Genomic DNA, 26,497 nt, shown 5'->3' with positions numbered 1-26,497 from the left:
ATCACCAGTTTATCAAATCAAGCCATACACGTAATTAACGGATCTGTGGTGGCTTGTCCGTGGCCTGCACTTTTAGGCCACACCGCGTCTGTCTGTCCTTATTAGGGGTCAATGGCCCCAAATGGCGACGACGTGTAAAAATGCCGTTCCCGGCAGTGTCTGTGTAGTGTTTATTTTATATTATACACAGAGCTGTTTAATGCTGACTTTTCGTTGAAAGAAACTATAGCTGATCAGCTTAATTTACCAAAAGACCAAAAACAATCACATCACATGCCTATATTGACCTCATATTGTCTCTATTGTTATTTGTCTATAAAGTTCTCCTCCATTCATCTCTCTATAACCAAATTCTCTAGTCTTCTTTGCAAATTGCACTTGCAGGGTTTCTCTCTCTCTCTCTCTCTCTCTCTCTCTCTCTCTCTCTCTCTCTCTGTCTCTCTGTGCGCGTATTAACCATACATATACAACATACACACACAAATATATCTGAGCTAGCTAGCTGGCCAACCCCACCTCTCTTTCGTTCTTAGCTATATAACCAAACTCTACAATAAGGTTTCTGCAGCTTCTTCTTTGCAAACTGCAAACTGCATGTACGGGGTCTCACTCTCTCTCTCTCTCTATCTCTCTCTCTCTCTCACACACACACACACAAATATCCGTACACACTATATATACAACAATTGAGACATTTACAAAATATGGAAAGCTAGGGGATCCTATGATTAATCTGCACTATATATAAGATTTTCTTGAATATGCACTTATATATGTATATATATTCACCTAGCTACATAGCACATCTTTATGGTGTATTGTTACTTATACATTGCATATGCATGAAACAGGTTCTTACTGAGAAGATATATATATACCTTGATATATAATTAATAAGAAAGAGATATTGAAGAATGTGGAAGCTTAAGGTTGCAGATGGAGGAAATGACCCTTACATCTACAGCACAAACGACTTTGTGGGGAGGCAGATATTTGAGTTTGATCCTGAGGCAGGAACTCCCGAAGAGCGAGCTGAGGTGGAAGAAGCTCGTCTTAATTTTTACAATAATCGCTATCAGGTCAAGCCTAGCGGTGACCTCCTATGGCGTATGCAGGTATTTATCCATTTAATATTTCATTACTACTCGGTAATATTCTCTTGTTAGACTTATGTCGTCAAACTGTAAATTTGAGTTTAGCAAGAGAACGTGAGTGTGTGTGTGGGTATAAAATATGATAGGTTTGTCTTGGTTTTTATTATTATATAAATCCAAGGGGTTTCAAACTTGATATCATATCCTACCATAAATAAATAAATAAATAAATAAAAAATAAAGAAAATTCAACTAGACAGATAGTTAGCTTCGAACCTGTCAACTTTTGAATTCCTTTTCTTCTTTTTAGCACTCATAAGTTTGTTCTACAATCAGCATAATGAATTAACTTGCTTTTTCTCTAATACCAATCATAAATTTGTGGTATTAGAGTTCTATCAGAGGTCCTAGGTTCGATTCCCCCCTTCTTAAGTATCACTGATATATTTGTGGACTAATACCAAATTAGAATTTTATAATCAGCATCATGAATTTATTTACTTTTTTCTCTAATTCCACTCTTAATACTCTGTTCACTAAACTGCAGTTCCTAAAAGAGAATAACTTCAAGCAGACAATTCCCCCAGTAAAGGTTGAGGATGGCGAGGAAATCACATATGAAAAGGCCACAGCCTCACTGAGAAGATCTGTTCACTTCTTTTCAGCCTTGCAGGCAAGTGATGGCCATTGGCCTGCTGAAAATGCTGGCCCATTGTTCTTCCTTCCTCCTTTGGTGAGTATATAAATTCTAATTTCTTTATAATTACAGTTACTTATTAGAGATTTAGTGAGATTTTTTTTTACTAATTTTCCGTTTTTAATTCCACAAAAAAAATAAAAAAAATGCAGGTCATGTGTACATACATTACAGGGCATCTTAATACTGTATTCCCAGCAGAGCATCGCAAAGAAATTCTGCGTTACATATACTATCATCAGGTACATACTTATTTGGTATATTTGTTCACACAAATAGGATCAAATTTTAAATTCAATTTCCACTCATTGTGCATATTTTGTGTTAAACTAGTATATAAAGAATGGTAATGTATTTTCAGAATCAAGATGGTGGTTGGGGATTACATATTGAAGGCCATAGCACCATGTTCTGCACAGCCCTGAGCTACATTTGTATGCGCATTCTCGGAGAAGGACCTGATGGAGGCCAGAACAATGCTTGTGCCAGAGCAAGGAAATGGATTCTTGATCACGGTAGTGTCACACACATGCCCTCTTGGGGAAAGACCTGGCTTTCGGTACGTATGGCCTTGTTGAATGGAAAAAATATGAGTAATAGTTGCATTTATTAGGCTTCAATTAATATGAGTATGTTGCTTTTGTTGTAGATACTTGGCGTGTTTGAGTGGTCTGGAAGCAACCCAATGCCGCCGGAGTTTTGGATGCTGCCTTCATTTCTTCCTATGCATCCAGGTTAGCACACCTGCAGATTGAAGAACTCTGCAAACTCAAGGAGTGTCCTTGTGATTTAGTTAGAAGTCTTAATTTTTAACCTCTTTTATCTTGAAAATGCAGCAAAAATGTGGTGCTATTGTAGGATGGTTTACATGCCTATGTCATATTTATATGGGAAGAGGTTTGTTGGCCCAATCACACCTCTCATTCTGCAATTAAGGGAAGAACTATATGCTCAACCTTACGATGCAATTAATTGGAAGGGAGTGCGCCATCTTTGTGCGAAAGTGAGTTTAACTTTAATTAAATTACTTAATCAGTTTATATTTCTTGTTTAAGTACAGAACCTGATTACAGGTATTTAATTGCAGGAGGATATCTACTACCCACACCCTTGGATACAGGACATCATGTGGGATAGTCTCTACATATGTACAGAGCCTCTTCTTACTCGCTGGCCGTTTAACAAGTTGGTCAGAGAAAAAGCTCTTCAAGTTACAATGAAGCATATTCATTATGAAGATGAAAACAGCAGATATATTACCATTGGATGTGTGGAAAAGGTAATGTGGATAAGGATACTGATGTACCTTATAGGAGACTGGAGAAAAATATTAACTTTTCAGATTCTCATCATGTTATTTGCATTACTTGAACAGGTTTTATGTATGCTTGCTTGTTGGGCTGAAGATCCAAATGGAGACTATTTTAAGAAGCATCTTGCTAGGATCCCAGATTATTTATGGGTTGCTGAAGATGGGATGAAGATGCAGGTTAGTACACATAGCATCCCAGATTATTTATGCTGTTGTAACATTTATGCGTATGATTTTAAGCAGAGTTTTTCTCCTTTGGTCATTAAAGTGTAACTCACCTAAAAGAAGAGGAAAACCTTAGAAGTTTACATACTTATTGTTTGATTGATATATGCAGAGTTTTGGAAGTCAGCAGTGGGATACTGGTTTTGCCATTCAAGCTTTGCTTGCTAGCAATCTTACTGATGAAATTGGACCTACGCTCGCTAGAGGACATGACTTCATCAAGAAATCTCAGGTTCAATTTTAACTATAGTTTACCTATAAATGTGTGTCCATTAATTTGTTCAGACTAATGAATCCTTTGCGCTCAAACTGTACAGGTCAAGGACAATCCATCTGGTGACTTCAAAAGCATGCACCGCCACATTTCTAAAGGATCATGGACTTTCTCTGATCAAGACCATGGATGGCAAGTTTCTGATTGCACCGCAGAGGGTTTAAAGGTAACTAAATTTTCTCAAATGCTTCAATTTGACTTATCCACCGTCTGTTTATCTCCATGTTTCTCACAATCTCCTACACTGCAGTGTTGCCTGTTGTTCTCGACGATGCGACCAGATATAGTTGGTGAAAAAATGGAACCTCAGAGGTTATACGATTCTGTCAATGTCCTACTTTCCCTACAGGTGAGAACTTGCCTGCAGAAAGGATTGTGTCTAAAGTATTCTTATCCTGCACCCCCTAGTCATAGATATGGATTTAAAAGCTTGTGCTTTCCCTGCAGCAATTTGATCTATATTTGTTTCACATGATTCTTTAACCCTAGAGTTGCCACTCCTAATTGTTGCTTTAGTTTGAAGAATTTAATTAACTTTTAGCACTTCAACCCTTCTCTTTTCAAGTGCATTGCTCTTTTATATCTAAGTACTCATTAACTAAGCACCATTTTTCGGATCATTGCAGAGTAAGAATGGTGGTTTAGCAGCCTGGGAACCAGCAGGAGCAGCAGAGTGGTTAGAAGTAAGAATTCTAACAAATTGAAGCCACGTTCTTGTGCAAATCTGTCAGATGAACAGAAATTAATGCTCTTAAAATAATCATTAGCAGATACTTACTACATATTTTCCTCTTTTATTTCCCTCAGATGTTAAATCCCACAGAATTCTTTGCGGACATTGTGGTCGAGCACGAATATGTTGAATGCACTTCATCTGCAATTCAGTCTTTAGTTCTGTTTAAGAAGTTGTATCCTGGGCACAGGAAAAAAGAGATTGATAATTTCATTACCAATGCTACAGAGTACCTTGAAAACATACAAATGCCAGATGGTTCATGGTATGGAAATTGGGGAGTTTGCTTTACATATGGTAGCTGGTTTGCCCTTGGAGGGTTAGCAGCGGCCGGAAAGACTTTCAATAATTGTTTGACTGTGCGCAAAGGCGTTAACTTTCTACTCACGACACAAAGAGAGAACGGTGGCTGGGGAGAGAGCTATCTTTCATGTCCAAAAAAGGTAAGATGTTGGAGGTGGATTGCGTTTTAAGCAAGCTTCAAATTTCTTAAACCATCCCATTGTCTTACATGAAAATATTTCTCTCTTGGCGGTTGATACAGGAGTACGTTCCTCTCGAAGAAAACCGATCGAATTTAGTACACACTGCATGGGCTATGATGGGTCTGATTCAAGCTGGACAGGCAGAAAGAGATCCTGCACCTCTTCATCGTGCAGCAAAGTTGATTATCAATTCTCAAATGGAAAATGGGGATTTTCCCCAACAGGTATCTTTCTTAGCACAACATTACTTGCATTGCAATCTTAATTTTTACTTGTAACTTTTTTCTAACCATTAATCACTGAACTATGGCAGGAAATCACAGGAGTGTTCATGAAGAACTGCATGCTACATTATGCAGCTTACAGAAATATCTACCCTCTGTGGGCTCTTGCAGAGTACCGCAAGTGGGTTCCATTGCCTTCGGAAGCCTAAATCGCTAACAGTATTGTGTAGCTTATCCAACATAAAGGATTAAACATATATATATAAGAGCCAATTGTTGAAAATCATTTTTATGGGGGTTCAGCTTGATGCTTAGTGAGAATGAATTTGTACAAAATACAAATTTTTCAATAAATTTACGAGGAATTACGAGTACTTGTGTGCAATCAAATGCAATTCAATTTCTTGTTCAAATCCAATGAGATTACTTGTGTACAATCCAATGAGAGAGAGGATCTTGCAGCTTCTCATTGGTTGAGTCAATTAGGTCATTAAAAATTAAACCTTATACATTTGTAGAAGCATGGCCAAGATATGACCTAGCTTTTTCAAGAATTTGAGCCTAACTGTACTGTTATTTTTAGATATTACATGCATGTACATTTATTAAGTTTATTGGGGAACTCCTGAACAATTAGCCAATAATCTTTCAAAAATGCTAGTCATTATACCACATTACCTCTCTAATAAAGGTGGGCCGGCTTCATCGATCTCTCTAACAAAGTGATATGCAAATGTGGTATGCCTAGCATTACTCATAATCTTTTAGTCTAATGACATTCACACGAGCGAAAATTGATGATTAATTAAACAAATTATAAAGAATTGAGGATAATTAGCATAATTAAAGCATGGTCCTTGAATAAATTGGTATGAACCTTAGCTTCGCAAAGGTCAAACCAGCTAGAGAAAGGAATCATATCATAAATATACGTAGGTGTAGGATAGGAATATGAGTGGTAGAATACTTTGTGCTTGGTTTATATATGTCCACATTGGTGGGCTAATACAATAAATTCACTAAAAAACACTCCAAAAGTTGTTAGTATTTGATTTGTCTTTAATGAAGTTTCCAGCGTTAATACTCCAAAACTTGTTAGTATTTGTCTTTAATGTGCTACTAAGTGCATGTGGTATCCTATCAACACTTTCTTTTTGGGTTTTCAGCCTTTTGCTTTTTAAATCAAGTCGAGAGAGAAAAATCTTTTATAAAATAAAATTTTGTTGTTTTTAATTTTTAGCTTTCACCTATATGATTTCATATAGTCTTTCACATGTCTTCATTCCTCTCATCTTCCGGATATTTTTCTTTCTCACATACACAATCACGGTGGCATGAGGGTTTGAATCTTAAACTATTAGTCTGCAAGTTAATGCTATTTTTCATTGAATTTAGACCCCGTTGACATATATTTTGTTCCTTAATATTAAAAAATGTGTCAAATTCGATTTCCAAGAAATTATTAAACATGGTATCTAAGGTAAAGATATTATTGGGAAAATCACACCGACATCAACATATATATATTGTATTTAATATACCAGTTCAAATATTATTCCACCTTGGTCCTACATGCTTAGAAAACGTAGACTTCTTTTATACCCTAGATTATTGTTCGCTTTGTTTTGGTATGAGATTCAGAGATCGTGTTCTTTGTTTAAAAAATCCCTGCATACTTTTCATGTGGTTTCCTATTTTAATGTATATATGCCTCAGTAATCGCGGGAAACTTTGATTAGGTGCCCGTTGCCCTCATGCCATTATTAGTAACTCTGTTCATATCTTTTTATTATAAAAGAGCGATAGTATTTCATTGATAAAATAATAAAAAACACGTACAAAGCAACTAATGTAGATACAACTTGTTCCATTAAAAATATTTAGATAGCTTTCTCCCAGCCGGAGAATCTTTTTTCCAAATTTATGTGCATATTCAAATGTTGTTATGATAATTTGAGTTCATTAATGTGATGTATCAACTAATGTTAGTTTGAACATCCCATCCATGTGTCTAGTTTTCAGCTTGCTAAGAATTAATTCTTGAAGAAAAAAAGAGTGAAGTGAATACAAAGGAAGAAGCTTTTCCCTATTAGAGATTTAATTATGTTGGTGAATTGTTAGTCAATAAGGGTTACGTGTAATCTTTCAATAAAAATCTTTATACCTAACATCTCCGCTAACTTAAAGTTCAACGCCATAATAATTTAATTGTAGAGATTCTATGATATGACTTACAATGTGATATCACTACAAACTCAAGTCAATGGCCAAAGAAAGAGACAAATTCAGATCATGCATATCCCCCAAAACCATATGAACACGCAATTTTTATTTGCTTTCATTTTTAATTACTCTGTATTATACAAAAATCTTTCATAAAGATCCTAAGTCTAAAAATTAAAATAGAATAATGCCTTAAGTCTTATTGTATATAGAAGTTTTTGAAAGTTCTCCGTATTGCTACTAGGACTGGGATGCTTAAGTTATTGGGAAAATTTTTACCCATGTCTGTCATAATATTGCATTTTCTTTATCCGTTTTAAAAGAAGGAATGCAAAATAAAAATTTTGAAATGCCAATTACAACTCTCATTATTCTTACAATAAAAATGAAAAAAACAACTCCCATTAAAAATACTCGTGCATTTAATCTTTGATACGCGATATTATAATTTTGTGTCGCGTGGAAGCGACACTCATATTCAATCATTTTTGGGTGGATGGTGGTTGGTGGAAGAAACGCACCCTACATTAGAGGAGGGCTGACTTCACGACAATCGGAAACAATAAGAAAATGTTCTTACCAAAAAATAAAATCTATATATATAAAGCAAAAGACAGAGAATGGTGAAACATTCAAAATACCAGAAAATGCCCTTGGTTAATGCAAACATTAAGAATTAAAATTATTAATTAAATGAGGATAATATGGTAAATTTACAATTTTTCATATTAAAAAAATTAAAATTAAAAGAAAATTCAGATAATGGATCCTATTTTTATGGAACACAACTATCCATTATCTTTTTTAATTTTAAAATAAATTTAAATTTTTTTAAAAAAAACCTCTCGCAGGCGCAGAAGCACGTGCAAAGAGGCTGGTATATAATAAGAACTACCTGACATAGAGAGTGGATGCTTGTTTAATTTCTCTAGATCTATAAATGTTATATATATATGTACAAATTTAGGAAGGTGATATGTATTATTCCTCTATCGAAGCATATTAAAGAATGATTAGTTGCTGATCACGAAAAACTACTCTCGCATTATACAAACACACACATATATATAAACTAGGTAGCTGGCCGACCCCACCTCTCTTTCATTCTTAGCTATATAACCAACCTCTACATTAAGGTTTTTGCAGCTTCTCACGTACAGGGTCTCTCTCTCTCTCTCTCTCTCTCTCTCTCTCTCTCTCTCTCTCTCTCTCTCTCTCAATATCCATAGATACATACATTGCATGCATGAAACAGGTTCTTAGGTAGAACAGCAGTGGCAGCTATATATAGAATAATAATAAGAAAGAGATATTGAAGATGTGGAAGCTTAAGGTTGCAGATGGTGGGAATGACCCTTACATCTACAGCACAAACAACTTTGTGGGGAGGCAGATATTTGAGTTTGATCCTGAGGCAGGAACTCCCGAAGAGCGAGCCGAGGTGGAAGAAGCTCGTCTTAATTTCTACAATAATCGCCATCAGGTCAAGCCTAGCGGTGACCTCCTGTGGCGTATGCAGGTGTTTATCCACTTAATTTCATTAACTTATAGTGTTGTTTTCTTAGAATTTTACGTTGTCAAACTGTAATTTTAGATCACACATGCATATAAAAATTAGTTTGACTAATGATTTAAATTCAAAGTCTGATTTCAAACGATATTGTTTATCTTATTTTTGGGTTATATTTTTTTGTGATTATCTTACTGACCGCCTTTACAATCAACATATAAACGTGAGTTGTATTAGAAAATTGGTCAGTAAAAGTAAATGTTGATCGGTTGCTATTTTAAGAAGTTTTGAGCAGATAGACAAACTGATGATTATGAGGGTTTATCAGAAAAATAAATAAATAAATAAAGATGATGGCGGAGAATTGACCTAAACCAAGGAATTGTTGAAGCTGATAGTGGCGTGTGTGTGGGGATATAAAAATTTAAATTTTCATAAGAGGTTTGCATGATGCTCGTGTTCCATGAATCCACCATAAGAGACTCTAACATCCATCCCAACACTATCCTTCACGTCAACAGGTTAGACAAGAGACAACAAGAGTGTGAATAGCGTTAAACCTTTTTAATTTTGATCTGTTTGTCTTGGTTTTTTAAATTTATTTTAATAATATAAAGACGGGAATTCAAACTTAGAACCTCTTCAAATAAAATGCAAAAAGGAATATTAGTAGACTAGTAATTGTTGAAAAATACACGAGTCCCACATCGGAAACTTAACAAAATAGAAAGTCCAATCTAATAAATGGTTCTACTCCTAATAACATCGAGACCTTTTGTATAAAATCTCACACATGCTAAATAGGTGGTTAAGTTGGGGACAATATCGATGTTGCTAGTAGTGGGCCAATCTCTGTCTTGTTTTTAGCACTTATATAAGTTTTCATTTCCTTTCTTTTGATGGGTAAAACCATTTGATATGAGGAAAGTGGTAATAAGAGAAAAATAAAAACAAAGGAATGATTACATAATAATAAATTTTTGGGAGTGTCAACATCTCCCTAGTATTCAAATCTTGTAGTTCCATCCAAGGTCCTAGGTTCAATTCCCCCTTTCTTAAATATCACTGATATATTTGTGGACTAATACCAAATTAGAATTTTATAATCAGCATCATGAATTTTATTTACTTTTTTCTCTAATTCCACTCTTAATACTCTGTTCACTACACTGCAGTTCCTAAAAGAGAATAACTTCAAGCAGACAATTCCCCCAGTAAAGGTTGAGGATGGCGAGGAAATCACATATGAAAAGGCCACAGCCTCACTGAGAAGATCTGTTCACTTCTTTTCAGCCTTGCAGGCAAGTGATGGCCATTGGCCTGCTGAAAATGCTGGCCCATTGTTTTTCCTTCCTCCTTTGGTGAGTATAAAATTTCTAATTTCCTTATAATTACAGTTATTTTTAGAGCTTTAGTTAGATTTTTTACTAAAATATGAATGTTTTGGAGCTTTTTACTAATTTTCCCTTTTTAATTCCAATTTTTTTTTGCAGGTCATGTGTACATACATTACAGGGCATCTTAATACTGTATTCCCAGCAGAGCATCGCAAAGAAATTCTGCGTTACATATACTACCATCAGGTACATACTTATTTACTTGGTTCATACAAATGGGATCAATTTTTAAATTTAATTTCCACTCATTGTGCATATTTTGTGTTAAACTAGTATATAAAGAATGGTAATGTATTTTCAGAATCAAGATGGTGGTTGGGGATTACATATTGAAGGACACAGCACCATGTTCTGCACAGCCCTGAGCTACATTTGTATGCGTATTCTCGGAGAAGGACCTGATGGAGGCCAGGACAATGCTTGTGCCAGAGTAAGGAAATGGATTCTTGATCATGGTAGTGTCACACACATGCCCTCTTGGGGAAAGACTTGGCTTTCGGTACGCATGAAAAAAAGTTATGAACACTAATTGAATTATTAGGCTTCAATTGTTGTGCTTAACCGTATATGAAGATGAATTAATGTTGCTTAACTTGTTGCAGATACTTGGTGTCTTTGAGTGGTCTGGAAGCAACCCAATGCCCCCAGAGTTTTGGGTTCTGCCTTCATTTCTTCCTATGCATCCAGGTTAGCACAATTAATCCAAGTATTTCCACCTTCCCCATGTTGATTGATTTAGTTTTTACTTGTAGTCTTCATTTTTAACCTCTTTTATCTTGGAAATGCAGCAAAAATGTGGTGCTATTGTAGGATGGTTTACATGCCTATGTCATATTTATATGGGAAAAGGTTTGTTGGCCCAATCACACCTCTGATTCTGCAGTTAAGGGAAGAACTTTATGCTCAACCTTACAATGAAATTAATTGGAAGGGAGTTCGCCATCACTGCGCAAAAGTGAGTTAAACTTAGTTAAATGAATTAATCAGTTTATGATTCTTGTTTAAGTACAGAACCTGATTACAGTAATTTAATTGCAGGAGGATATCTACTACCCTCACCCTTGGATACAGGACATCATGTGGGATAGTCTCTACATATGTACAGAGCCTCTTCTTACTCGCTGGCCGTTTAACAAGTTGGTCAGAGAAAAAGCTCTTCAAGTAACAATGAAGCATATTCATTACGAAGATGAAAACAGCAGATATATTACCATTGGATGTGTGGAAAAGGTAATGTGGATAAGGATACTGATGTACCTTATAGGAGACTAGAGAAAAATATTAACTTTTCAGATTCTCATCATGTTATTTGCATTACTTGAACAGGTTTTATGTATGCTTGCTTGTTGGGCTGAAGATCCAAATGGAGACTATTTTAAGAAGCATCTTGCTAGGATCCCAGATTATTTATGGGTTGCTGAAGATGGGATGAAGATGCAGGTTGGTATATATAGCATCCCAAATTATTTATGGAATGTTGTAAACTTCTTTATTTTTTTGTATATTCACAAATGCTTTTAATTTTAAGGAGTAACTCACCTAGAAGTTGACATGTTTATTGTTTGATTGATATATGAAGAGTTTTGGTAGTCAAGAGTGGGATACTGGGTTTGCAATTCAAGCTTTGCTTGCTAGCAATCTCACTGATGAAATTGGACCTACGCTGGCTAGAGGACATGACTTCATCAAGAAATCTCAGGTTCAATTTTAACTAGAGTCAACTAAATTATCATTTTTTAATGTAAATGTGTAACCATTCATTTGTTCAGACTAATGAATCCTTTGTATTCAAACTGTACAGGTCAAGGACAATCCATCTGGTGACTTCAAAAGCATGTACCGCCATATTTCCAAGGGATCATGGACTTTCTCTGATCAAGACCATGGATGGCAAGTTTCTGATTGCACTGCAGAGGGTTTAAAGGTAATGAGCGCTTCAATTGAGATATCCACCCTGTTGGTTAATTATCTCCAGGTTTCTCACAATAGCCCCCTCTACAGTGTTGCCTGCTGTTCTCGATGATGCGACCAGATATAGTTGGTGAAAAAATGGAACCTGAGCGATTATATGATTCTATCAATGTCCTACTTTCCCTTCAGGTAACAGCTAATGTGTCTTCAAGTACTCTTATCTTGCATCTTAAGTCATAAATATGAGTTTGAGTAGCATGTGGTTTCCCTGCAGTAAGCAAATTGGGTCTTCTATGTTTCTGTACTCAACTCATGAATAAAAATGCTTTATTTTACAACTCATTGCAGAGTAAAAATGGTGGTTTGGCAGCCTGGGAACCAGCAGGAGCTGCAGATTGGTTAGAAGTAAGCATTTTTACAAATTGGAGTCAGATTGGTTAGAAGTATGAAGTTAATGTTTGAAATATCCATTAGCAGATACTTACTCTATATTCTAGCAGATACTTACTCTATATTCTCCCTCTCCTTTTTGTTTCCTCTAGATGTTAAATCCCACTGAATTCTTCGCGGACATTGTGGTTGAGCATGAATATGTTGAATGCACTTCATCTGCAATTCAGGCTTTGGTTCTGTTTAAGAAGTTGTATCCTGGGCACAGAAAGAAAGAGATTGATCATTTCATTACCAATGCTACGCAGTACCTTGAAAGTATACAAATGCCAGATGGTTCATGGTATGTTTAGATAATCAGATATGTAAATATATATATGGAAAAGAACTTAGTTGAGGAACATTTTGCACAGGTATGGAAATTGGGGAGTTTGCTTCACATATGGTTCCTGGTTTGCCCTTGGAGGGTTAGCAGCTGCCGGCAAGACTTTCATTAATTGTTTAGCCATGCGCAAAGGGGTTAACTTTCTACTCAAAACACAGAGAGAGAACGGTGGTTGGGGAGAGAGCTACCTTTCATGTCCCAAAAAGGTAAAATGAGGGAGGTGAACATATTTTTAAGCTTCAAGTTTCTTAAACAATCCCATTGTCTTACATTAAAATATTTGTCCCGTGGTGGGTGATACAGGAGTACGTTCCGCTCGAAGGAAACCGATCAAATTTAGTACACACTGGATGGGCTATGATGGGTCTGATTCATGCTGGACAGGCAGACAGAGACCCTGCACCTCTTCATCGTGCGGCGAAGTTGATTATCAATTCTCAAATGGAAAATGGGGATTTTCCCCAACAGGTATCTTTCTTAGCATAACATGACTTGCATTACAATCTGCTTAATTTTTACTTGTAAATTTTTCTAACCATTAATCACTGAACTATGGCAGGAAATTACGGGAGTGTTCATGAAGAACTGCATGCTACATTATGCAGCTTACAGAAATATCTACCCTCTGTGGGCTCTTGCAGAGTACCGCAAGTGGGTCTCATTGCCTTCCCAAGCCTAAATGTTGTATTGTGCAGCTCATCCAACTTAAAGGATGCAACATATATATAAAAGCCAATTGTTGGAATTCCTTTTTATGAGTCTCAGCTTGATGCCTAGTGAGAATATCTGTGTATACACAATGTGTCAATAAATCAATGAGAAAGTTAGATGACCTATACAATTCAATTTTAATTAAAGAAAAATATATTTGTTTCGTACACTAAATTATGCTTTTCTTAGTCGATGGCTACAATTACAACATTAACGAGCGAAAAGACGTGTGAGATGTTCTTAAAATGATCAATTGAAAAGAAGCAAGAAAGTCCACAACCCTTGGTAACCTTCCAGAAATGCACCAGTCAATTGAAGGGCCTTTAACCCTGCTAATGACTCTACTTCGGGGCCACAAACCCTTGTTTATTTGGACAACTGCTTTGATGCAGAAGATCCTTGTTGATGTCAAGAATGGTGTATTGGACTTTGGTGGCATTTGTTGTCAAGACTGATTTTCCTTGGTTGTGGATGCCAATTGTTACTCTAGTGGCATTTGGATTTTGTGGGACAATATGTTGTGAAAAACACTCCAAGACTTTGTTGTTGATGGACTATAGAACTATCAGACATAAGCCATGCAAAGATAAAGCACACACAAACCGAAAAGTAAAGAAGCAAACAAAGAACACAAGAATTTAAAGAGATTCAACATTGTGCTTATGTCCTCTTGGTGATCCCTGAGAAATTCACTAATATGAAAGAACCCATTTGGTTACAATGAAGAACCCCATTTGCTCTCTCACAAACCCTAGCTCTCTTTTCTCTCACTCTTGGCTCAAATCCAATTTGATGCCTTAGTTTTCTCACGTTATAATAACCTAGCGTTAAAGTGCCTATTTATATGTCATAGAGTGTCAATCTATCCCCATTCACCAAGGATCCATGTTGGATTCGCGCCTTCAGCTAGAGCGGAAATCATGAATTCTCGCTTTGTCGCTCGAGAGCGAGCAGGTTTCGCTCGAGCGCCAGTGCCTAGGCAAGAAACCACCATTTTGCCACTCGGGCGGCAGAGCCCAGTCAAAACGACTATAGCTCTTTTGACCGTCTATTTCCTTCACTCCTTCCACAACTTTAGGTGAGCCAACTTCAACACAACCATCACATGCAGAAGCATGAACTTCCAGATGGCGTTGTTCAGCAAGGAGTAAGAGAGCCTCAACATCGGCATATGTAATAGGGGTTTCACGGGCTTGAGCAAACACAACAATAGACTCATATAAGGGCCCAACATTATTCATAATGATAGCAAGAAGATCGGAGTCAGGAATAGGAGAACCATATCACATATTTCCCAAACCCTTCTTCTTCAAGTCAACTATGCTAAAACATTGCAATCAGTTCCTAGAATCACACTCCCAAATTTTATTTCCCCTACCAAAACAAAAATTATCAAATTCAAATCCCCAGTCCAATAAACCGTATAAGAACGAATTTGAGTTAAAACTCTGTAGTAAAAGAACGAACATATCTTTAAACAGAGTTACCCAAATAGACATAGACACATTGTCACCATGATTCATACCCTTCTTACCACTTCTCACACTCCCCACAATCTCTGGGTCGAAGCTGCCCTCACTACTTTCCATTTTATCAACCTCCTACCTACTCATAATCTTCAATGGGACACCCATACAATCATCTCTTCCAACATCCTCCCTCCTACTCTCATCTTTGAGTGTTGGGGGGTTCTTGTTTCCCTTACCTTAAACCATATACTGAAAATAAACTCACTAACCGCACCTTTGAATGTGTTTTCCTTGGATACAGTTCTCACCACAAAGGTTACCGTTGTTTACATCCCTCCATGGGTTGTGTTTACACGTCCCGTCATGTTTTATTTAACGAAATGCATTTTCCATTTGAGCATTTACAGGTATCATCTTCTTCAGAGTATGTGGATACTAAATTCCATCCAATTCTGTCCTCCTCCGCACCTGGGCCCTAATCGATAACTCCTGCTCCAGACTCAGACACTCAAGCTTACGACACCTCCTTGGTATGCACCTTTCCAGCTGCTGCAGTCACAAGCAATGACCCCACACCCCCTAGTCCACTCAACGACACTTCTTTCGCTTCAGCCTAGCCATTGCTACAAATTTATTCCCGACGCCCTCGCATACACCTCTCTCTGCTTGCGTCTGCCTCTGTTCTAGTAGCTCCGAACCCCCCAGTTCCATCAGCTTTGCAATCTCCCACTCCTGCCCCTGTTCCTCGCATGCGTACGCGCCTTTAGGATGGCATTCAAAAACCCAAGCTTCATACAGACGACATTGTTAAATACCATATTCCTCGTGCCTTATTAACTGTTTTTGATCATACTGAACCTACTTGTTTTTCAGAGGCCACTAAGTATTCTGAATGGCGTGACGCCATGACTGAAAAGATCAATGCACTCCTCAAAAATCATACATGGTCTTTGGTTCCTTCCTCTCATTCTCAGAACTTGATTGGGTGCAAGTGGGTTTTTCGGATTCAGTGTCACTCCGACGGCTACATTGAATGCTACAAAGCTCGTCTAGTTGTCAAGGGTTTTCATCAACATCTGGGCATAGACTATGATGAAACCTTCAGTCCTATTGTCAAGCCTGCCACCATTCACACTGTTCTCAGTCTTGCAGTTTCTCATGATTGGTCCCTGCGTCAACTTGATGTCAAAAATGTATTTCTCCGTGGGTTTCTTCAAGAAGATGTCTACACGGCTCAACCCCCTGGTTTCATTGATACCACTCATCCTTCTTATGTTGCAAGCTCCACAAAGTATTCTATGGCCTCAAATAACCACCTCGTGCTTGGTTCCATTGCATCAGTACTTTCCTTCTCTCTATGGGCTTTACAAGGAGCCAAGCTGACTCTTCATTATTTATTTTTCAACAGGCTTCCTATACCATCTTTCTTCTTCTATATGTCGACGACATCATGATAACTGGCAGTGATTCCACTCGTCTCCAACAATTCATTTCTCTTTTAGGTGGCCATTTTGACATCAAAGACCTTGGTCCACTCAACTATTTCTTGGGTTTACAGGTTCTTCATAAGGATGGTACTCTCCACATCAATCAACTCAAATATGAATATGATCTTTTATAGAAAGCCAATCTTCTCAACTCCAAACCTGCATCTACTCCATTAGCTGCCAAGGTTCTCCTATCTGTCTCTGATGGTGCTCTTATCTCCAACCCAATCGAGTACCGAGAGCTTGTTGGCAGTTTACAGTATCTCACTCTTACTCACCTTGACATATCTTTTGTCGTCAACACTGTTGCTCAGTTCATAAGTGCCCCTCGCACCTCTCACCTTGTTGCCGCCAAACGGATACTTAGGTACATCAAGGGCACTATTGATCTCGGCCTCACGCTCACTTCTCAAACTGCCACAGCTCGGCTCTCTGCCTACTTTGATGCGAACTGGGCTGGGTGTCCTGATTCTCGTCGGTCGACCAGTAGATATGTGATTACTCTTGGCGCTAACCTCATCTCATGGTATTCCAAGAAATAGCCCACAGTCTCGCGCTCTAGTACAGAATCGGAATATCATGCCCTCTATCATGCTTTGCTGAAACCACTTGGCTCTGCTCCCTTCTTCATGAATTGGGTGTTCATATTTGATTCCCGGTCCAACTCTTTTGTGACAATCTTAGCACTACGTACATGGCTGCCAATCCAGTTTTCCATGCCCGCACACGTCACATTGAGTTGGATTATCACTTTTTCAGTGAAAAGGTTGCTCCTGGAAGTCATCAAGTTTGCTTTGTTCCTTCTGTCAACCAACCTGCGGACCTGTTCACCAAAGCCCTTCATAAACCACGCCATCAGCATATGTCTTCCAAACTTGTGCATCCTGTGACGCCCAATTTGTGGGCGGGTGTTAATGCAGCTTTCCTTTCCTAGCACACACGGAAGTCAATTTCACAATCTCTTCCTAGCAATTAGCCTTTCCTGCTGTAAATCGGATTGTATTCATGTCTATATTATTTCCTACCTTAAGTAGATATCCTGTATTAGTATAAATAGGGACTTTGTGTAATCAGTTTAATACAAGGAAATACATTCTTTACACTGCATGTGTGTCCGAGGTTCCTGGTTGCTAAGTCCTCTATGTCTCCATGCAGGAATCTGCAGAACAATCAATTTACTAGTCAAATCACTCTACTTGTATACACTCCTGTTGACTTGTAAGTATACTTGAGCTAGATTTTGTTCTATAAATGAACGATTTTGATCCCTAATGAGTTGAAGGGTATAAACATAAAGTGAGTATCCTTTTCAAAGATCAATGTCAAGGATGAAGCTCTTGCTAAAATATGAAAACTATGAGAGAATATTTATTTGTGGGAATTTTCTGTATATTCTTCTCCTTGTAGGAGGTCATATTTATAATACAACGAAACCTGAATGGGCAAGTAAATAATAAATTCCTAAATCTATTTGTAGTAGGAAATCAGGAATTAAAGTAAATCAATTACAATTATAATAGGAATTCTTGGTGTGTAAGGAAAGTAAGTCAATATCCACAAGTCACGCCAACACTCCCCCTCACGTTGGTGCATAGATGTCGCCAATGCCCAACTGATCTAGTGAATTGTGGAATGCTTTACTGGAAATCGCCTTTGTCAAAATATCCGCCAATTGATACTCGGATTTCACAAAAGGAAACTGAAACACTTTAGCCTCAAGCTTTTGTTTGATGAAGTGTCGATCCACCTCAACATGTTTAGTACGATCATGCTGAACCGGATTCTGTGCAATGGCTATAGCAGCCTTGTTGTCACAAAAGAGATTCATTGTGGATGTAGGTTTATACCCAAGTTCAGTAAGCAATTTTCTTAACCAAAGAAGTTCACAAATCCCTTTAGTCATGCCTCTGAACTCGGCTTCTGCACTGGATAAAGCTACTACATTCTGTTTCTTGCTTCTCCATGTCACCAAATTACCTCCCACGAATGTGAAGTAACCCGATGTGGATTTTCTGTCTGTTACATTACCTGCCCAATCTGCATCTGAATAACCATCAATATTTAGATGACCATGCTTTGAGAACATAAGTCCTTTTCCAGGTGCAGACTTCAAATATCTAAGTATCCGAAGAACTGCATTCATATGGTCTTCACTTGGAGAGTGCATAAATTGACTGACAACGCTCACCGCATAAGCAATGTCTGGTCGAGTATGTGACAAATAGATCAATCTTCCCACTAACCTTTGGTATCTTTCTTTGTTAGTTGGAACTTGATCCGGATATTCTCCAAGATGATGATTCTGAACAATAGGAGTGTCCGCAGGTTTACAATCTAGCATTCCTGTGTCTGTCAACAAGTCTAAGACATATTTCCTTTGAGAGAGAAATATGCCCTGCTGCGATCGAGCCACCTCAATTCCCAAGAAATACTTGAGTCCACCTAGATCCTTCATCTCAAACTCCGTAGCCAGATAGTCTTGTAGCTGTGATATTTCCTGTTTATCATTCCCAGTAATAATCATATCATCAACATAGATTATTAATGCTGTTACCTTCCCTTTTCGATGTTTCAAGAACAGAGTATGATCTGAGTTGCACTGTTTGAAACCATTGTTCTTCATTGCCATGGTGAACCGTCCAAACCATGCACGTGGTGACTGTTTCAATCCATACAATGCTTTTCGTAACCTACAAACTGTTCCAGTCTGAGTGGTATTATATCCAGGAGGAATGTCCATGTACACCTCCTCCATGAGTTCGCCATGTAGAAAAGCATTCTTTACATCAAACTGGTGTAGTGGCCAATCCAAATTAGCTGCAAGGGATAATAAGACTCTGACGGTGTTTAACTTTGCAACTGGAGCAAAAGTTTCTTCATAGTCTATACCATAGGTCTGTGTGTACCCTTTTGCCACAAGTCTTGCCTTGTATCGCTCGATAGATCCATCTGCATTGTGTTTTATAGTAAACACCCATCTACATCCGATAGTCTTTTTTTCTCGGGGTATAGTCTCCAATGTCCAAGTCTGATTTTTCTCAAGGGCTTTCATCTCCTCTTTTATAGCTTGGACCCACTTAGGATCTTTCAATGCTTCAGAGACCTTGGTTGGAATATGGATAGCAGAGAACTGATGCACAAAAGCCTTGAGTGGTTCAGACAGCTTCTCAGTGGATACATGATTTGCAATTGGATACTTGGATGTCTTGCCAATATCAGGTGAATAACGGTTTGGTGGCTTCCCACGATTTTGCCTGAAAGGTAATTGATATCCAATAGTTTTATCATCTAAATGCACAAGTCTAGTAGGAGTAGTTACCTCAAGGATATTCTCAGGAGGTTGGTCTGTTGGTACTGTTGAGTTAGAGGGGGGGTCTTCATCTTGTTGTTCTGTATTGTCTGTAGGTGTGAGACTCGGATCAGAAATATCTTCGCATGGATCAGGTGGGTCAGGCAATTGATCGCTATGAATGGGCAATTGGTCGCTTTTTGACAGAGAGTAATCTCGTGCTCCAGACTCGGAATGATCAATCATTTCTGTATAAAGGAGAATTTCTTTATTTTCCAAGTTGCTCCAATTCTGCTCTTCACTTCGTATCTCCCCCTGAAGTGTAGAATTGGATGATGGGTCATGGAAGAACAGCTCAGATTCCAGAAAGGTCACATCCAAAGTGACATAGGTTCGTTGGGTAGGAGGGTGATAACAGCGGTAGCCTTTCTGATGAGTGGCATAACCCATAAAAACACAACGAAGCGCACATGGATCAAGTTTGCTACGTTGACTTTTGTGGAGATGAACGAAAGCCACACATCCAAAGATTCGGGGTGTGAGTACCAAAACAGAAGGCAGAGGTCTGTGTTGTGCAAGCGTCTGCAAGGGAGTTTTAAAAGTCAGTACACCAGAAGGCATGCGGTTGATCAGATGAACTGCGGTGACAATAGCATCATCCCAGTGATGGCGAGGAACATGAGCGCCAATCAGAAGTGCTCGGGCGGTTTCAAGAAGATGTCGATTCTTTCGTTCAGCAACACCATTTTGTTGTGGTGTCTGAGGACAAGTCGTCTCATGGATAATTCCATGTTGTTGGAAGTAAGTCTGAAAGTCATGATTGACAAATTCTCCACCATTGTCTGAGCGAAGAATCTGGATTTGAGCATTAAATTGAGTTTTCATCTGTTTGTGGAAGGACTGAAAACAGGAAAACACTTCGTTTTTATTCTTCAGCAAATAAAGCCATGTCATCCGTGTACAATCATCGATGAATGTGACAAACCATCGAACACCAGAAGGAGCAGTGATAGGAGAAGGTCCCCAGACATCAGAGTGAATTAACGTAAATGGAGTAATACACTTGTTCGTACTCAACGGGTAGGGCACACGGTGACTCTTGGCCAAAATACAAGTATCACATGTGAAGTCAGAGTCCTTGAAACCTGAGAATAAATCTGGTATAAGATGCTTCATATAACTAAAAGACGGATGTCCCAATCGACGGTGCCACAACCAGATTTGCTTTTGTTTGCTATCAAAGGGATGTGTCACGCTGTTAGCCATGCCGGGACTAAAGTCATCGAGATAATATAACCCCCCTCTCTTAGTACCACGACCAAGAATCTCCTTAGTGTGAATATCCTGAAGCAAACAAAAACTCGGGTAAATGAGTACACAACAATTCAATTGTTCAGTAAGCTGACTAACTGACAACAATTTAGTGGATAAAGATAGAACAAGTAAAGTATTAGACAGTGTAAGAGAGGATGAGAGTGCAACAGTGCCAGCCCCTGTCACAGGATAAGTAACACCATTGGCATTTGCAATACAGGTTCGTCGAGGTTGTGTAGTATTCAGAAAATCATCAGGATCAAACGTCATATGATCAGTTGCACCGGAATCAATTATCCAGCTCCTGGAATCAATCTTATCGGAAGTATGGAATCCATAACCAGTACCATTACTGGTCATATTGCATTGTCCTCGATCTATAAGAGTAGCCCACCAATTGGGGTAGCCATGCGATTTAAAACAAGTCTCACAAGTGTGTCTCGGATCACCACAATATGCGCAATCTAGTCCATGTGTCGGGGTCGTTAGTCTAGTAGTCATAATCTGTGCAGCGGAAGATGCATAGGATACAGGTTGAGTAGGAATTGGGATCGGAATCTGAGCCTGAGTCGGGGCCAGAGTCGGAGTCAAAATCGGGATCAGGGTCCGAATCAGAGACAAATTCGGGGTTGTGGTCATCATCGGAGTAGGGGTCGGGGTCGTCTTCGGAGTCGGGGTCGGGGTCGGGGTCGTCAAAAGAGGATCCTGAGTCTGGATCGGATTCAGGGTCAAAGTCTGCATCTGTAGGAGCGGAGCCATCTGGGCACTCAACTCAACGATAGTTGGTGGAGAATGAGAGAAGGAGTCGGTGGTGCTACCTCCATGAGGGTTGAAAAAATCATCAACCCCCATAGCAGCAGCGGGGGTTTGAAACTAGAGTCAGCAATTCCAAGATCGCCGCTCTGATACCATGCTAAAATATGAAAACTATGAGAGAATATTTATTTGTGGGAATTTTCTGTATATTCTTCTCCTTGTAGGAGGTCATATTTATAATACAACGAAACCTGAATGGGCAAGTAAATAATAAATTCCTAAATCTATTTGTAGTAGGAAATCAGGAATTAAAGTAAATCAATTACAATTATAATAGGAATTCTTGGTGTGTAAGGAAAGTAAGTCAATATCCACAAGTCACGCCAACAGCTCTTAATGATTTGCTTATGACTTTATTTATTATCTAATTGAAGGTCTGGAGGAAATTCTTGGTGGTAGTGGTGGATCCAAAAAGTTTTTAGGGAAGGGGCAAATTTAAAAGTCTAAAAGCTCCATAAAATTATTTAGACAATATCAAATACCCTTGAATTTAAACAATACTAATATCATTCATAATTTATAGAAAGAATAAAATTACAAATAAATCTTCGATGAACTCGCTTTTAATATCTAAAGTGGGAGAGAATATCTCCTATTCTCAAATATCTAAAGAGATCTCATCAACTTGCTTTTAATTTGTTTTGCTATGTTTGGAATTTCTTCAGTCTAAAGTGACAATATTTCAAAAGATGAGGTATGGAGGAGGGTAGGCGTTTTTGGTCCCTTAAAATGAGGCATAAGCTTTGAGACACTGAGGTGTAAACTTTTTGAACTTGAATTATTTTTAAAAGGAATATATAAAAAGATATGTTACTCATCTATTTAACACTACAAAATGAAGATGACATAACTATTAAAAAGAAAAAATAGAGATGCCAGTTTTTTTTAAAAAATTTAGAAAAGAGATGGCCTATTAATGACATTTTCTTTGCAAATTTATTTGTATTTTAAGCTGTTCTAATGAAATTCTGCAACACTCTTAACATAGAATAGAATTGAACTACTGTAAATCTGCTTGCAATGTAACTAAATGTGTATGTGAGAGCTTTCCACCTGATATTATTTCTTGCCTCCCAAGTCTAGGTTCCTGCCCCATTGGTCATGCAGTCAAAATAATGTATCAACTGGGTTTTTAATATCTGTCACTTTACAAATGTTTATTAACTTTCTACTAACTAGATGATATGCCGGTGACAGATCCTTGAGCCGTTTCAATTGACATAAATCCTGTTTCAAAATCTACATCAAATGGTTTTAAGTTGCTTTCTGGACGTTTCCTTTGCCAAAAGAAGCACCTCTGTAAAAGCTACGAATTACGCTTTGGCAGATTTGCAGGTTGCTACTGCTAACTTTGCACCCGCTCGCCTTCTTGGTCAGGGTTCCATTGGACGTGTCTATAGGGCTAAATATGATGATGGGAAGGTATAGTTTTCGATTACTCTATAGTTGCTACTTAATTACCACCAAATCTTCTACTGGTTCATTTTATAATTTGTGTTTAAACGTAAGTCCTAGCATAAAAATTCATTTGGAATTACTGATGTGGATATCTTTATCAACTGTTAGAGATAGTCCTATCTTATTATTAAGAGGTGCCTCTCGATTTTTACTCACAGTTCTTATGCCGCGGATGCAGGAATTGCCACTCGTGGGGTCACAAAAATAGTGACGGCGACGGAGACGACTGTTGGTGAACGGCAGCTAGCACCCTTGGCGGCGATGTCAAGGGATGAGATATTGGTGGTGGACAGGGACGGATCCAGGAATTGCAAATCGGGCGGGCTAAATTTACCTTAAGTACAAATGTATTAAGAAAATTTGGTGAGTTTTTGTGGATTTTGGTTGTTTTTGTATATTTTTAGGCTTGAACAATAGATTGTACAAACTGAAAACTAGAGGTGACCCACAGGAGTGGCTTTTTTTTTTTTTTTTTTTTTTTTGTGTGGATAAATTATAAGCCCTTGTTGTTATATTTTTATTTTATATAAGCAATCTTTTTTCAATATATTTTTTTCATCATATTTAGAACTTTTTGTTATTATACGACATTTGAAATAGAAAAAATGATGGAATTATTATTAATATTGTTGAAATATTTAAAAGGGTTTGAAAGGAAACAAAAAAAAAAAAAAAAAAATATTTATTATATTTCCCCTCTCTGTTTTTTATTATATTTTCCCCTCTCTCTCTTTTTAATAACTCCCTCTCTTTTTTATTCTTTTTTCCTCTTTCTCTCTCTCTCTCCCTCCTCCCGTCTCCCGTCTCCCTCTCTTTTTTCTTTTTCCTTCTTCCTTTTTCCCCTCTCTGTTTTTATTCTTTTTCCTTCTTCCTCTCTTCTTCTTTTCTTTCTTCTCTGTCCTCCGTCTGCTCCATCTCTCTTCCCTCTCTCTCTTTCTTCTTGCTCCAGCTGCCACCACCGAAGCTTCTTCTTCTTCTCCATGGGGTCACTTCCATGGCTGCCAAGGGCAAAAACCAGTCCCTACCACTAAACTCCAGATCTGCCATGGGGTCGTTTGACCCCATTGACCCCATGGTGGATCCGCCCCTCATATATGCATGTCAGGTTGTGGCTGTGAAAAAGATTGACTCCTCACTGTTTCAAGGCTCAGCGACACAAGAATTTTCTGACATTGTTGTAAATATCTCCAAGATTCGCAATGCCAACATCACCGAACTTGTTGGTTATTGTTCAGAACACGGGCATAACATGTTAATTTACGAGTACTTCAGTAATGGCTCGCTTCATGAATTCTTACACATGTCAGATGACTACAGTAATCCCCTAACTTGGAACACAAGAGTCAGAATTGCTTTAGGCACTGCCCGGGCTGTTGAGTAAGTGACTATAAATCCTACTCTGCTCATACATTTTTCTATCAACCTCATTAGCCAATATGTTTAGTCATCTGAATCGAGCAAATCAACGATTTTGATTTACCAGGGTTTCTTGCGGTCATTGAAATCAACTCTTTGTGAACTGTTTTCAGGTACCTCCATGAAGGCTGCTCTCCATCCACAGTTCACAAGAAAATCAAATGAACTAAACAATGCACCAAAAATTGTTAAACGTAGTTGTCATATTAATTGCTCCTATTTTTCCTTCAAGCTTGAATTATAAATATAGTCTATCGCTTCTTTTTATATTAAAAAAATTACTAATAATTTGAGGCCAGACAATAAATGAACTAAATAATGCACCAAAAATTGTTAAACGTAGTTGTCATATTAATTGCTCCTATTTTTCCTTTACGCTTGAATTATAAATATAATCTATCCCTTCTTTTTATATAAAAAAAATTACTAACAGACAGTAAATGAACTAAATAATGCACCAAAAATTGTTAAACGTAGTTGTCCTATTAATTGCTCCTATTTTTCCTTTAAGCTTGAATTATAAATATGATAATCGCTTATTTTTATAAAAAAAAACAATTACTAATAATTTGAGGCCAGACAATAAATGAACTAAATAATGCACCAAAAATTGTTAAATGTAGTTGTCATATTAATTGCTCCTATTTTTCCTTTAAGCTTGAATTATAAATATAATCTATCGCTTCTTTTTATAAAAAAACAAAAAACAAAAAAACTTTCACTTTTAGAAAAAGCCAGAGCTTTTTCAAAAAAGATAGAAAAATCTCTTAACTCCCAAACCAAAGACATGCAAATGTAAAGGATTCCTTAAAAAATTCAAAAATAAATAACGGCAATTTTGTCCATTTTGGCTTCTTTTAAAAAATTTCTCTCTCCTTTGGCCCTTTCCAAAGTCTCTCTAGCCATACAGTAAATGAACTAAATAATGCACCAAAAATTGTTAAACGTAGTTGTCGTATTAATTGCTCATATTTTTCCTTTAAGCTTGAATTATAAATATGATAATCGCCTCTTTTTATAAAAAAAATAATTACAAATAATTTGAGGCCAGACAATAAATGAACTAAATAATGCACCAAAAATTGTTAAACATAGTTGTCATATTAATTGCTCCTATTTGTCCTTTAAGCTTGAATTATAAATATAATCTATCCCTTCTTTTTTATAAAAAACAATTACTAATAATTTGAGGCAGGACAATAAATAAACTAAATAATGCACCAAAAATTGTTAAACGTAGTTGTCATATTAATTGCTCCTACTTTTCCTTTAAGCTTGAATTATAAATACAATTTATCGCTTCTTTTTATAAAAAAGAATTACTAAGCTTTTTTTTTTCCCACTGTGATCTAGTTGTGCACTTGCTGATCTGTACTGTAATTGTTAAATTCAGAGAGACGGGCCAGCGGCCCACTATTAACAATACCGATATTGTCCCCAACTTAACCACCTACAAAGCCCAGTAGGTGTGGGGTTTTATCACAAAAGTCCTCAGTGTTATTAATAGTAGAACTATTTATTATATTTTGCATTTTATTTAGTCAAGTTTCCGATGTGAGACTCATATTCTTCAACCCGCCCCCTCAAGTGGGACCACCACTTAGTGGGCAACACGTGGAGCCAAGTCCACATCGGAGTCAATCATTCAAGCCCAACATGTGAGCACCACATTGAGTA

The 26,497-nt window shown here is 37.6% G+C and overlaps 3 protein-coding genes across 3 annotated transcripts; all 3 read left to right on the top strand.

Annotated features, from left to right (window-relative positions):
- On the top strand, positions 366-5,429 carry LOC18781703 (beta-amyrin synthase). Its single transcript, XM_007214915.2, has 16 exons — positions 366-596; positions 852-1,115; positions 1,642-1,827; positions 1,944-2,033; positions 2,153-2,350; positions 2,441-2,525; positions 2,628-2,794; positions 2,879-3,070; positions 3,167-3,280; positions 3,441-3,560; positions 3,646-3,768; positions 3,853-3,951; positions 4,229-4,285; positions 4,410-4,778; positions 4,880-5,044; positions 5,134-5,429. The coding sequence occupies exons 2-16, from the start codon at positions 915-917 to the stop codon at positions 5,251-5,253; spliced, it is 2,286 nt and encodes a 761-aa protein (XP_007214977.1). The 5' UTR covers positions 366-596; positions 852-914; the 3' UTR covers positions 5,254-5,429.
- LOC18784434 (beta-amyrin synthase) lies at positions 8,443-13,717 on the top strand. Its single transcript, XM_007214916.2, has 16 exons — positions 8,443-8,786; positions 9,953-10,138; positions 10,271-10,360; positions 10,476-10,673; positions 10,777-10,861; positions 10,963-11,129; positions 11,213-11,404; positions 11,501-11,614; positions 11,754-11,873; positions 11,976-12,098; positions 12,176-12,274; positions 12,434-12,490; positions 12,628-12,818; positions 12,889-13,066; positions 13,164-13,328; positions 13,420-13,717. Exons 1-16 carry the CDS (start codon positions 8,586-8,588, stop codon positions 13,537-13,539), a joined length of 2,286 nt encoding a protein of 761 aa, XP_007214978.1. The 5' UTR covers positions 8,443-8,585; the 3' UTR covers positions 13,540-13,717.
- On the top strand, positions 24,227-25,557 carry LOC109948190 (protein STRUBBELIG-RECEPTOR FAMILY 5-like). The gene is made up of 2 exons (XM_020560417.1): positions 24,227-24,781; positions 24,934-25,557. Exons 1-2 carry the CDS (start codon positions 24,399-24,401, stop codon positions 24,983-24,985), a joined length of 435 nt encoding a protein of 144 aa, XP_020416006.1. The 5' UTR covers positions 24,227-24,398; the 3' UTR covers positions 24,986-25,557.

The sequence above is a fragment of the Prunus persica genome, chromosome G3, assembly GCF_000346465.2.
Source record: "Prunus persica cultivar Lovell chromosome G3, Prunus_persica_NCBIv2, whole genome shotgun sequence".
NCBI lineage: Eukaryota > Viridiplantae > Streptophyta > Magnoliopsida > Rosales > Rosaceae > Prunus > Prunus persica.
This window is presented reverse-complemented; position numbering and strand designations above follow the sequence as displayed.

What these genes read in the sequence shown, in the direction of transcription:
- LOC109948190 (XM_020560417.1), top strand. Translation starts at nt 24,399, where the DNA reads ATGGCTGCCAAGGGCAAAAACCAGTCCCTACCACTAAACTCCAGATCT. An exon ending in GGCACTGCCCGGGCTGTTGA is followed by an intron (nt 24,782 to 24,933) that starts GTAAGTGACTAT and finishes AACTGTTTTCAG; the next exon opens with GTACCTCCATGAAGGCTGCT.
- LOC18781703 (XM_007214915.2), top strand. Translation starts at nt 915, where the DNA reads ATGTGGAAGCTTAAGGTTGCAGATGGAGGAAATGACCCTTACATCTAC. An exon ending in CCATTGGATGTGTGGAAAAG is followed by an intron (nt 3,071 to 3,166) that starts GTAATGTGGATA and finishes TTACTTGAACAG; the next exon opens with GTTTTATGTATGCTTGCTTG. An exon ending in ACTTCATCAAGAAATCTCAG is followed by an intron (nt 3,561 to 3,645) that starts GTTCAATTTTAA and finishes CAAACTGTACAG; the next exon opens with GTCAAGGACAATCCATCTGG.
- LOC18784434 (XM_007214916.2), top strand. Translation starts at nt 8,586, where the DNA reads ATGTGGAAGCTTAAGGTTGCAGATGGTGGGAATGACCCTTACATCTAC. An exon ending in GTTACATATACTACCATCAG is followed by an intron (nt 10,361 to 10,475) that starts GTACATACTTAT and finishes ATGTATTTTCAG; the next exon opens with AATCAAGATGGTGGTTGGGG. An exon ending in CAAATGCCAGATGGTTCATG is followed by an intron (nt 12,819 to 12,888) that starts GTATGTTTAGAT and finishes CATTTTGCACAG; the next exon opens with GTATGGAAATTGGGGAGTTT.